General features: G+C 42.2%; 1 protein-coding gene across 4 annotated transcripts in view; it reads left to right on the top strand.

Annotated features, from left to right (window-relative positions):
• The window catches only part of NKD1 (NKD inhibitor of Wnt signaling pathway 1), a 137,790-nt gene that overhangs the window by 19,119 nt on the left and 104,973 nt on the right, over positions 1–13,698 (top strand). The window contains exons 1-4 of one of the 4 annotated variants that reach the window (XM_085234888.1): positions 8,458–8,788; positions 8,925–9,081; positions 9,212–9,244; positions 9,441–9,601. In XM_085234888.1, coding sequence (XP_085091014.1) covers positions 9,057–9,081; positions 9,212–9,244; positions 9,441–9,601 — 219 coding nt within the window. In that variant the 5' untranslated portion in view covers positions 8,458–8,788; positions 8,925–9,056. The other 3 variants (XM_085234889.1, XM_085234890.1, XM_031555399.2) reach the window with 3 other exon arrangements.

Below are 13,698 nucleotides of genomic sequence, written 5' to 3'. Positions count from 1 at the left end.
TACTTTAAATATAGACATATGGAACAGGCCACATGAACCATGTATTTCTCTCAGTTGACTGTAGAGGGAGATGAATTCTACCTCTTGTTTTCCTATCTAGGAAGTTATTTGGATTTTTTAAAATCTAAAATAAATAAGTGCTTGGGTTATTACATGAAGACAGCGTTAGCCTCACTGATACAGTCCATAGTCCTTTAAATGCCTTGGAACACAGGAGGAGCCCTATAGAGAGAGATTCCCTTATGACATTGCAAGGAACTCCCACAAGCAATGGCAGTAGGTAGCACATTGATGAACTGCTGGCTGTGTGCTGAATGTGCCAGAGGTACTCTGTGTACCTGACCTTCTGCTGACAGAGCAGAGACCAAAGTGGAGCCCTCTACACTGCACTCTGCCTTTGCAGGATGCTGGGGAGAAAAAAAAAAAAAAAAAAAAAAAAAGCTGCCTTATTTAGACATGGTCTGGCAGTAGTTCAAAACCACCATGGCAAAGTTACTGAATGCCAAGAGAAGAATTGGGGGTTTGTTAGCTTGATGCAAATACATGTAGCTTCTGTCATGTATTTCAAAATACACAATGCAAAAGGACACAGAGTGTGGAGAACATCAGCAAAGTGGATCTCCATGGGTTATCTTTACTTCATTCAGACTAACACAGCCTTTCTGAATGCAATAATTATGTCATTAACACCACAGAAAATGTTACAAAGGTATAGAGAAGAGGTCGAGCATGCTGTGCACAGATTAGATCAATGTCCAGCATGCTGGATAGGTACAAGGTCTTGTAACATTGGCAGGCAATGATAAGTGACAAATCAGAGAGGTATGAAGTAAATAATTGAAGGTCTTGATCTTCTCCTGTCTATCCGTCTGCCAGGACTTCAGAAGTCTCTTTTAGGAATGGAGAGGATTTTTGTTTTGAGATCATTTAAGATAGCACCTTATCTATATGAGCCATGGGATGCATTTTGTACGAAAGGATTAAGTGAATTGAAAACAAAGCGGTTTGTGCAGCAAAGTCCACAGAGGCAAATAGCAAGGGCTATTTAGATCAAGCTGCTTTTGTGTGTGCTGTTTGCACCAGCGTGGTTCACTGCATCAGGGATTTGTTTTCTTTTCTTTGTGAGGGATTCAACACACCCAGGGGGAGACACAGGGCTCAGTCTGTGTGTCTCATCACCTGGAGCATGCATTCATGTGGTGCTGGGCAGCTCTCTACCACTGCAGGTGCACATCTGGCATGAGGCTACAGCCAATTGCACAGCTGTGGCAGGCTGCACCCATGCTGAGCCCCTTGTATGAATTTACAGAAAACCTGCAGATCTTTTCTGTTTAAATCACACGTAATTCACCACCAAGAATGTCTATAGGCTGCAGGCTGCCAGAGTCTGCTCCACATCCAGTATGGCAGAAGTGCTCGTACCTGAGCAGAGCCTGGCTGCTGTCCTCACCTCTGGCTGTCGCTGGATGTGTGCTGCCTCACGTGGAAAATCAGTAGTAACCAAAGATGCAATGTGTAAGCAACTGAAAAATAGGCCTGAAGGTTTGTTTTGCTGTGTTTTAATGTTCAGAAGAAGGCTTTCTTTTGTATTTTAGGTTGACAGAATACTTGCAGCAAGTTACCATTACCAGGTTTGTGCAGTGACATGGTGCTCCAGGTGCGATCTTCAGTTAAAGTCTTCTTTCCCAGTTCAATATGGTTACGAGTCAGTTTGCCAAAACACTTTGGAATTGTAATTCACACAGTGTGGAAGACAGTTTTACTAATATTTTTATCTTTTTCAGATATTTATTACTTTTAATACTTATTACACTGTTCTATTTATAAATGCTCTTTATAGCAACAGAACTCAAACTTGTGCTCTTATTAAAAAAAAAAACAACAAGCAAAACAAACACAGAGGTGCTACACCGAACCAATGCCCACTGAATCCAAGCTTTTCATGTTACATGAAAGAATTTTCCAAAAGCTATCATACTGAAAATCAGGCTTTGTTATCTAGCAAAATCTGTAGTTTCAAATCTTCTGGTTCCAGAGATGGAACCTAAATACAAAATATAGCTACAGATACTGGATCTTACCTTCTCTTTTCAAAGTTCACAGCTGTGTCAATGTGTGCTAAGGTTTATAAGACTTTACCAGGACATGACTGGAAACAATCGGACTCTGATCAAGCAACTTTTTCCTCTGCTCCTCTGTAGCTGTGGCTCTGGTGCTCTCTCTGTCCGTCTGTAAGGTCTGACTGGTCCTATTTTGCTCTTCTGTGGGTTATTTTTCTAGACCCTTTTCTTATAAAGTTAGCAGCAAGTAACAAAATGAAAAACTGAAAGCAAAAATCCAGCTTTTTGTAGTTTAAAAACTACAGAACATTCAGCAAGCAGCACTGGAGTGGAGGAGCTCAGCTGGCTTGCCTGACAGTAGCCATTTGTTCTAATACAGGACACATTTCTTTTGTCCACAGGTAGAGTATCCTCTAGAATGGATATGGAAAGTAATAGGGAACTGTATGATTTAATGGTGACCCTCTGTGCTATGCTTTGAGCAGATCTATGCTGTCTGTGCTGTCAGCTGTCAGGAGAGGGGCTCTCTTCAGTCATCAAAGCATTTAGCAGAGTTTACAATCTGCTGTTTACATTACTAGCCAGTACTTTCCTATCCTGAATACAGTTTAACTGTTCCACCACCCCTGCGATGAGTGTTCTTTTCATTTGGCAGCAGCCACAGCCCTCAAGAGAAAAGCCTTGGAACATTGTTTTTGGACACAAACATACACAAGTTATTAGAACACAAGATCAAAGGAGGTGTCCCACTGTCTTCCTTTCAATGCTCCCATTGTGCTTGTATGCTGAAGCCTGCTAGAGTTAGAACCAGGGAAGGGGGAGGATGGGGGAAACCTTTGTACAAAGGTACTTGTCACTGAGAGAAGCCCATAAAAGATGATGTGAGAAAAGACACCAGGTGGAGTATAAACTACCCTTATTGTTAAGAAATGCAAATAAAAATCCTCTCCTATATTAAAACTTTCTCACTTGTCATTTCTTAGATGCTAAAGGAAAGATTCTGATTATTGAAGTCATGGCACTACTTTTCACATTTATTCTTTTCTTTTTATGTGTAGCATATTGTACACAATGTTGGCTAAAGTTATTTTTTCACTTTCTCTCTATATTGTTATTGTTGTTAGCAACTTCTATTTCATATCAAAATACCCACTGGAAAAATCCTGCAGAAAAATTACACTTCAAAATAGATCAAGGATTGCCTTTTTTTTTATGAAGGACATTCACAGTGTTTCAGATTTGTAAGTAAACTATAAGTCCACTTCATTTGGGAAAGAACTGTTTTTCTCTTGGGGAAACTTGACAGAAAAAAATCCTGGTAATTCCATTGAATCTTTGAATTCTTTCTGGTGGCTCTTCTAGTGACATTCCAGGTAAAATGCATCTAGATCTATTGAAAATCTACTGAAAGATCTTTCAAATTGCTAGGAAAGCATTAGGAAGAGATCTCATAGCATTAGAGTCTCACTGTTATTACATCTTATTTAGCGTTGAGGTTTTTTTTTCCATCTTCCAATTTTCTGATGAGCTGAAGTCTGGTTTATAGAATTGGATGGGCAAAGTCATTTGAAAGAAAATTTGCAGGACAGAACAGGTGACAGTTAGCAGTTCACAATGACAGAGCATTTCTAATAGAAAGGTCTTCTAGCTCCGCCAACACTCAGGTCTTCAATGAAGGCAGTAGCTGATGGGGGCTTTCACAGTAACAGGTAGCGAGAACAAAGACGAAGCTGGCATGAGCTTACACCCCACATTGCTGTGTATTCTTCCATTTGGAGATTTTAGATTCAGTTTCCTGAATGCAATTCAAAGAAGTAGTACTACCTAAAAGGAGGATTTTGTGGTGGTGGTACAAAGGATATCTAACCGTCTCCTGGTCATCGTCCTAGGAAGCATCTTATTTATTAAACACAACAGCTCTCTCCATGTGGTGTTTTTTCTCAGCTTTGAAGACAAGTGAAGGAGTAAAAACTTTGATGGTAAAAACTATATCCACAGTAGTATGGACATAGTTTTTTAATGATGAAATTTGCCAGAGATTTCTCTATCCCATCATCGCAGGCTCTCAGAAGTACAAATATAATCTTAAAGAAGGCCTGGAAAAACTTCTCATGGTACCTAGGCATGTACAATGATATCTGGCACCCTTACACAGAATCCCTCCCTCCTCGGCAAGTGATGGAGTGAATGTGCTCATTTGTGATAGACATCTTTCTGCTGCACAGACACTGTTTGAACTTGCTGATCAGTCTTTCTTCCTCCCTAGGGTCAGGGCAGTTGCTGACATCCTGAAAAAAAAAAAAAAAACACAAAGAAAACCTGTGAAGCAAGTAGGTTTGGAGTTGAAAAGATGCCACAGCGCACACTCATGCCAAAGCTTTGAAGCAATAAGCCAAGGCTGCAAAGTTGCTAAAGCTAGTAGGTGCTGACATGCCAGACGGCAAAAATGCCTGAGGCAAAAGTGCTGAAAAAACTGCCAAGACCTTAGGTACCAAAGGCAGAGACCCAAAAAGCTGGAAGTGTCTTTTGACAGACATACCATCTTGGGAATGAGCAATCAAAGCACTCATATGGTCACTCCCAAAATTTAAATGTTATTAAACGGATCCGTTGTACCTGCAGCTCCAGGATTGTGACCCTTAAGTGCATTAGCAGCAGGAAATCACCTGATGCAATCATTGAAGAGGTGTCATTGCTGTGAGCAATTATTTGTTTATGGAGTAAGAAAAGAAACTAACCAGAAGGTGGCTGAAATGGTGGCTGAGTGGGATTTGTGCCTCTTGTGATTTTGAGAACAATGGAGATCAAAATTCTATATCAAACGGATCCCCAAAATCTTCCAAACTTATTTTTCATCTCGTCCCAGACAGTGGTGCTGAAAGCACAAAAATCAGTTCATTTTCTCCTTCAAAACTAAGCAACCCTTTCTCAAAAGGGTATATTCTGCAAAATATAGATTGTAATTACTTACACAGAGGAGGAGCAGCACTGTTTGCACATTACTGCCTCTGTGTGCACAATTTTTGGAGAATTACAAACTCTTTTTTTCCATCTTACACAGCACAGGTAGTCTAGTAGGGCCTGCATGACACATCCAAGTGGAAGAGGACAACACACATCTGAGACTTAGGAAATCCAATGTCAGATTTCTCACAGCTTCAGCTGGATGGGAGCCTGGCTAGAGAGGGAAAAAAAGGGAGATGAAGCTGAAGAACTGGAAAGCACTATCCTACTCCTGACCCTGTTACTCAGACAGCTGCTGTTTGTATTTGCCCTCCTCCCTACAGGAAGCAGTGTCATGTCAGAAGGATGCAGCACTGCTACCCCACCTCAGCATCAAACAGAGCCGGCTGAACGCTGCCAGCAGTGCCTATGGCACACATGGCTTGTGTGCTGGGCAAGACTCAGACTTCTTGCTGGCCACAGGGATTTTCCAAGCTTACCATTTAGGTCTTCCTAATGAGGAGGTGAGTCCTGTCAGCTATTTAGGACTGTTTTTCTATGAAAGGCTAGTGTAAGAGTCCTATATGTTCTCTGACTAAATTTACCAGTCCAAGGGCAGGTACATGATTAATGTGTTGTACAGTATTTCTATCCTAGCCTCTGAACAACTGCTTTAGGACACTTGTTTTCAGGTAGCCTTATACCATGCTTAGTTGTCTTCAGGCATACGTTGAATCTGAATCTTTTACATGCTAGCTTACTTTAATCACCATACACTAGATCAGCATTTGTTTTTGCCCTCTCTTCTGTAGCTAATACACAAATAAAGAATCAAACTAGACTTTTTTTTTTTTTTTTTTTTTTCCCTGGTCTAATATCACTGTGCAGATGGGAGCTCTAGATGAGTCCTCATTCTTTGCTGGGACATCAAAGCAACCTTCAGTAGTACAGAGGTCCTCTTAATCTAGCAAATGATAAGTCTTGCTATTGCAAGTTTTGTCATTAATTTCACTATGCCACTGAATATTGAAAATTAATTCCCAGAGTGGTCTTATTCACTTGTTTCTTGGTAAGATACATTTGTTTCCTATCAACCAGATTGTTTTATAATAAGATTCAAAAAGGTTTTCCATCCTCTGAAAAATTAGAGCGTAGTCAGCACTAATGAAAGGGCAATGAATAATACTCTACGTCATGGCTTTCAAACTTTAAAAATTCCATTGGGGTCACTGGGTTGAATTAGAGACCCTTTAATCATCCGTACAGTTTTATGAATGGTGTACTTTACTCTGATATTTTACTAGACGTCACTACTTAACACACTTTGGCTCCATGGAAGGAAAAACAAAAGGCTTTGTGTGCCTCAAAGTCTCTGTAGTTTTGAGGATCATTATGATTCTACTGAGCCAAATCCTGAGGTCCCTTTTCAGTTGTTACACCATTCTAACGCCCCCTGAAATCAACCAGAATTTGTCTGATCAAAAACATACCCAGAATCTCAAGATCCTTGAGTGTACCTGAAACTTTCCCATGTAGAAGAAAACTTCCCACATCTGTGATTCCCGCTCCACGAAAAGTAAGCGGTCTGCATCTCATTGTTCCTGCACCCAAGCATCATAACCATGAACACACTGAATGCTCAGACTGTTAGTGAAGTTGGGGATTTTTGGGTCAGGTTTGCTCTTGTTTTTGCAGGGTACATTATTGATTGTAATTGAGAAGGGCTTACTTTAAGATCTAGCCGTGCTGCATGTATGAAAACAATAGGGAACAACCGTGAGTGTGGTACAAACACACGTCCCTTGGTCTACAGAGTGGCGACACAAGTGGCCCTCTGTACTCTCTGTGAAGGTGGGGGCTCTTTCCCCAACATGCTGGGCTGAAGGTCCAGTTGCATTTCCATGAGCTGGATGATGGAGGCACTATTTCACAAAAGAAATTAATAAGGCCATATTATTTGGGGGGCGCGTCCAAAGAGGTATCCTCTGTTTCTTGTAAATAGTGAAGATAAATGATAACCCAAATAAAATGTTTGCTGATGAAGTAAACAAAAGGGTATTTGAGAGTATAGACTGAGCTGAGGAGGAAATAAAACGAGGGTTACAATTTCAAATGTCTTACTATCCATCACAGAGGTTTTTTTTACAAGTTTTCACTGTCTAGGTGAGGCTGATGCCCCAAGGAGTCTGCTTCATCTAAATCTTTCTTTCTCTCCTTCTCCTCCCCAAAATCTTCAAAGGAACAAATATGTCACTTTAAATACGTAACATAAAAAATGGGCCAAATAAATTATTAAAATACATAAAAAAGAAAGATTCAAAAGATGCATGCTATTAGTGATTTGACAGGCAATTGATGCTGTTGCAATGGCTGCATTTCACAACGCGAGTGTTTTCTTTGCTAGACTGATAAATAGTTGAAATAATGTGAGAAATGACTTTGCAGTCATCCCAAGAACAATTTGGCATCACATAGCTCATGTAATGGCTTTCCAATGGTTGTGTTACACAGTTGCTTCATACCAGCCCTTCAGCACATCCATGTGCTTTGGAATTTCTTCTAAAAATGTGCTCTGAGCCTGACCCTCCTCTTTCCATCCCAATCCCATGCAGAAGCATTACTCCATATGCTTTGAATCTCCAGATCAGATGAGCTCCCAAGTCTAACTCCTTCCTGCCTGTGTTTGAAACGTATGGGTTTGAAAGCACAGATGTGGCCTTGAAGTTTTGGACCAGGTCCATCTGGGTCAATCCCTACATAGCTTCACCAGTAGTTTCTTGAGTAAAATTTTCAGAAGCCTTGATTTTTTCTTGTTTTGAATCTACTACACACTCTCCTTGTTCCCTTTTATCTTTCCTAGTTCAACTAGAAGGATCTCAAGGGAGATGTGATTTTCATAAAGAGAAAAATAATGACCAGCCAGAGGAAGGAAACAAATTTTTAATGACTGTGAGAATTCTCTTTTTAAAACACCAAGTAGCCTTTTAGTTTACTATATACGTGAAAAAATATACCATTCATAAACTGGAACGGAAGAGGAAATGCTTTTTAAGTCTCATATACTCGATTAAAATTAAGAAAAAAGCAAAGCCATGCAGTCTTTGTCTTCCTACTGCAAACATTTTGAATCGCTCAGAAGCGGCTGCAGAGCCGATCCCCAAAACTGCCTTTTGGCATGACGAGGTACTTCAGCCGGATCACTTCCGCGAGCAAAGATGTCTGTGGAAAACAGTTTGCAGGACCAAGTCAATAGAGTAACTGCTTTTCCAGACCCGCTGGCTTTCTCCGCAACCGAGCTCCCGCCAAGCAGGGACAGGAATCCCGCAGCCGAGTCCCGGGGGCGCTGCCAGGCGCAGCGATCCCAGCACGAGCGCCGTGCCCGGCTCCCTCCGCCCAGCGCCGGGAGCGAAGGGGACAACCCTACGGCCGTGCCCGGGCGCTGCTGCCGGCGGGGAGCGGCCGGGGCTGCCCGCGGCCGGCGGGGGGCGGCGCTGCCGGCCGGGCCGGCTGGCGGCGGGGCTCAGGGCGCAGCGCTGCGTGCCCGGGGGCTGCGCGGGGAGCGGGGCGGGCCGGTCCGCCGCCTGTGTGCCGGCTGGAAGTGAAACGCGCCCGGCTGCTCCTTTTTTTTTTTTCCCCCCTTTCTTTCCTTTTTTTTTTTTTTTTTTTTTTTTTGGGAGCCTCCAAAAGGCTCGCTCGTCCCTTTCATGTGCCGCCGCGGCCCAATGGGAAGGCGGAGGCTGCCTGCAAGTGGTCTAATCTCAATGAGGTGTCAATCATGTTCCCCGGTGGGTGAAGTAAGGTCTTTTGTAACCGCCTCTGTCTTTGGGAAAGAGAGGAGAGAGGAGGAAGGCTGGAGCTGAGAGGGGGACGCCGGACCGTGCTGCAGGAGGGAGCTGAGATTTGCTCTTGCTTGTGCTTTAGCAGGGAGAAGCGGAGCACATGGATTTCTAAACACGCTGGGATTTTATACAGCTACAAAAATAAGAACGACAACAGAACCTGACCCTACCGAAAGCAGTCAAATGAATCGTAATTGCAGATCAATGCAGAGAAATGGGGAAACTTCACTCGAAGCATGGTTAGTTCCTTTCACTTGCTACTTCCTCAGTCCTTTCCCCTTATTCGGATTTGTTGCTGTGATTTTATACTGGTGTCTAACGATCTTCCTTTATTATTTCCCTCACACACTTTCCTCTGGATCTGCCTAGCCGCCGTTTGTAAACCCAGAGAAAGTCCGGAAGGTAGGGATGGCTGCTCGCTGTAGTAACTTTCACCGCCTTTCCATGCCCGTCCCCGCGGCTGCCCCCGGCCGTTGCCCTCTCCCCAACTTTCCGCCGCGCTCTGCCCGCCCGCTCCGGTCCCGCTCTCGCTGCGGGCTCCTCGGGCCGGCCGGGCTGTGCGGGCGGCTCAGCGGCGGCATTGTCTCCTCTTTTCTAGGTGATAGTTTTGCGGTGAACGCCTCTCTGGCTCGCAAAGGGCTGGAGGACTGGATGGTGAAGCAGAAATACTCCGGGGGCAGCGGCAGCAGCAGCGGAGGCAGCAGCTCGGGACTCCAAGGCTGCCAGCACCGGGCTGCTTGCGGGCTCTCCAGCGGCAGGGTATGTCAGCTTCCTAGCTGCGCCCCCTCCTTTCTTCTTTCTGAAACGGGGGAAACCAAAAGCTCTTTCTCTATCTCTCTCTCCTTCCCGAGGGCCGGTTGTGCGAACGCAGGGTTGCTTTACCATAGTGCTGCTCCAGGGGCTGCCTCGTGGGTGGTTTCCATCTGTCCTTTGACGAAGTTGGGAGCTGCGGAGCAAACTTGGTGCTGGTACAAAAGCCAGGGGAGTAGGGGGGACCTGTCTGCCAGTGTCTGGGTGGCACGATTGGAACAAGACCCATCACAAATGGGAATGAACAGAGAATCGCTGGAGAGAAGCCAGCACCCAGTGTGTGCAAGCTTGTGTACCCCGACTGGTGCATGAGTTTGTCACGTTTTGGCTGAGCAGTTCAGGAAAGAAGTTCCCTACGAGTTTATTGTTATTTGCTTGCTCTATGCTGCTAGTGTGGGGCACATGTCACTTGTCCTGGCTGTTACCACACACTGGTCATTTTCCAACCTTTCTCTTTCCTCCAGTTCTCTTATGTAAAGCTGCACTGGAGGAAATGTTTAAGCTATTTGTTGATCTTTTTGTTTGTTTGTCCCTTTAAACAAAAAGGCATGATGGGGGATGAACAGATGAACAAAGGCAGTTGTGCTCAGGTATGGTCCTCATAGTATGATTTCAAGATATGATCCAGAATTTATTGATGTTTACTGAAAGACTCCCATTGACTTCCATGAGATCTGGATCAAACACTGAAAGATGCATCAATGGAAAAGTAACCTGAGAGATGGAGAGATTGGAATCTGTGCTTCTCAGCAAGGAATGTGGCTTTGAGAGTACAAGTAGAGCAGGGCCACCAGATCTCCAGCAGATTCTCTACATTGTTAGTCACTACTTTTATTGTCAGAAGTCTGCATTTCTTCTTTCTGGGGGAAGGAGAGAGGTAAAAAATAACTTGTGAACTGGAGAAGAGATGAGACAGACTTCATGTTAGGTGTGGTCTTGAATTGCATGAATGATGTGTAGAGTGGAAAAAGCTAATAACTCTTTAGATTTCTTCAGTATTGTATATAGAGGAGGCTAAATTGGGAATCACTGGAAGTGAGGTGAGGAGGGTACGATACCCCTTATATCAATAAGTGCTTGTAAATGATGAACTTGATCACTTTGCTTGGTGTTCACCTTGCAGCTGTCTGGTTTTAGTGATTTCCATTGTATTTGACTTGGAGACAGTATGCTGACATTAGTAATGGTACATACATGTATGATACAGCTGCAAAGAGTTAAAATGTGCTTTTAAGTTATCTTTAATTATCCTCATTTTTGAAAGTCAGGTTTTTCAGATGTATTCTACCACTCGCATGCACATTTTCTAGGAAAGAAAGTTGAACTCACCAAACTAAACATGGTTTTAAAATATAAACGTCTAAATTGCTGACTTCAGCTTTGTGCATGAGAATGTATTTCATGAGGGTAGTTTGCTTTCTGGAAAAAAAAAAAATCTTTGATAATAAATATACTTTCTTATTTAGAAAACTTTAGTTCTGTGAAGTCTGCTCAGCTGGAATGACCGTAGAGCAAAGTATCCTGAGATGTCCTCAGGATAGCTCTGCAATTAGCAGGCCATTAACTAAAAATTAGCCTGTACTTTTTACTACATTATAAAACTGTAAATAGGTTTAAAAGCTCTGTTCCCATGAGGCTTTTTACTGTCATCCTAAGTTGATGAAGTAAGATAAAGCTATTTCGGGATGTTTGAAAATATTGGGAATTTATTGCCTAATCTATTTGATTGTATCTGCATGCATAGATGGCCTGCTAATTGATTCAGTTCATTTGTCATCCTATCACAGTCACACTATAACAGCTTCACTGAAGTTCCTTTAAAATACGAACTTTTGGTAATATGGAAGGATGCATTTCTAATCCTACATTGGAAACAGATGTGCCATATGTACAGTCTTTGACAAGGATTATGGAGCTATTGACTTCGTAAATGAGACTGCACAACTGTTTCTCTTCTAAGATGTCTTTGATCTCTTATATAATTATACCAGGATTCAAAGTGGATTGTTGCCTAACTTCTTGGTTCTCCATTCACCTCTAGGTGTAGGAAGGCTACTAGTCACTTCTCCTAGTGGCATTGTGTGTTCTCCCAGTGACATAGTGTAGTTGCTCTTGAATCAGCCAAGGGCTCTTCTGCTTACTGCTTCAAAACTCCTCTTAAAAATGTTCAATTAGCTTGTAAGACTCTGTGGAATGGAACAGCTCTATTGTCATGACTGGGAAACTTAGTTTCTCATTAGAACTTCTTTCCCCTGAAATAGGTCTTAATCACCACTTTTGTGAATGATGGCAGAAAGAATTAGATCAAACACCAATGAAAATATTTGCAGCAAGAGAAACATTAACTTGAGTTTAAACAACAAACAAACAAAAAACCACCAAGAAAACCAACAGTGGTCCTTTCCTTTTAGGAGTCCTTAACCAAACTTTTATTGATGAAGGTTTCGTAAGCATTTCACCTATTTGGTGAAATCCAACATACTTCCAAAGAGCTGTTGATGGAAAACACAGCACTGAGTTGCTTCCGTATCTGCAACTGATGATTGGCTCATTTTGATTAGAGCTTGAATATGGTAGTGAAATTTGATGTATGTTACCCCATATAGGCCAAAAATTCTGTGTTGGTTGGAGTTGAAAGACTGGTTTCCTCAAGAACGGAGACACTGAATTGTTTTACTTAAATTCGTCACCCAGAGGAGATGACGCTGAAGAACAGGAAGATTCATGTAGCCTTTTAAAAGAGGAATGAATGACTAACATAGGAAAGTAATGAAATTTCATTTGTGTTCCTCTCTAGACTGATTTAATTTGCATGGATGACTCTCATGAAGTATTTGTGGAGGGCAGGTCTTTGTCAGTTTGGTCACAGAATGTTTGACACAAGTAGGGGCTTCAGCATGCAGTACCTGTTACCTTCCTGAACTGAAGGTTTGAGTTTTCTTGGTTGGAGAAGACTTCCCTCATCTGATATATTTCTCCCCAGCACGAATTCACTGGGATATGAGTAATCAGCGTCCAGCTATTGCAAACTGCATCGGTCATGTGAGATTGATCTCATAGTGGTAAATTGTTGGGTGAAGGCATGAATCAAGGGAGGGGAGTGTATTTAACATGTGCACTTCTGGTGTGTAAACAACTTTCTGCTCTGGGCTAATTAAGCCATTGCCACTCGCCCAGCAGGGGCTGCTCTGCTCTAAGTGTTTTAATTACTGAGGAGGCTGAGGGCTGGCCACACCCTTTCCATTCTCCATCACAGAGAATTAAAGAGGAATTTTGTTGCATCCATGAAGAGAGTCATATTCTATTTTCAAAGCTAATTAAAACCACTGGAGTTGTAGATATATTAGAGCAAGTGAATATGCTTCTTTTGCTGCTTTATGAATGAGTTGTGCCTAGAGATTGAGAGGTTTCCTGGCACTGTGGATTATCCTGTATAATTCTTAAGTTTAAATTTATCCAGCATGTTTATTTTTGCAAACCATTTCTGGAGATCAACATTGTTTGCAAATATACATGTATTTATTTATTTAACTGAGAAGTAGTTCTGTGCTAGAGGGGAAAATGTTAAATATGACATTGCTTAGTTCAATTTATTTTTATCTTCAAAGCCATATGAAATTTTTCAGTTTCTTGGTTGTGCATCTCATTGATTTGGGACTGGAAAAAAAAAAAATCTTGTTTTTAATTAAATTTGAAACTAGCTCACAGTGAGCCAAGTAGGAAGTAACAATTTCAGGTGAAATAGGAAAGCCTTTGGCTTACCGTTTCTGGACTGCTTGGTGGTAATGATCCTCACGTTCTAACTTAATTGATATTAATTAGAGTTGAGTATCCGGTCTGGGATTGATACACTGGGCAAAGCTGAGGCACATCACTGTTTCTTAGTTGGGGCTTGTTCTCCATTTGTTCTATGCCTCTAACTGCCACTGACATTAATGGACATTCCTTGCATGACTAACAGGGGACTAGGGGCCAGTCTCAGTTTTACTGTTCTTCTTGCATGGTCCTTCATTAATTTTAGAAAAAAAAGTTCTTCCTAATTCCCC

This window comes from Meleagris gallopavo, chromosome 13, assembly GCF_905368555.1.
Source record: "Meleagris gallopavo chromosome 13, MGAL_WU_HG_1.1, whole genome shotgun sequence".
Taxonomy (NCBI): domain Eukaryota; kingdom Metazoa; phylum Chordata; class Aves; order Galliformes; family Phasianidae; genus Meleagris; species Meleagris gallopavo.
Note: the sequence above shows the minus strand (reverse complement) of the source record. Positions and strands in the feature narration are given on the sequence as shown.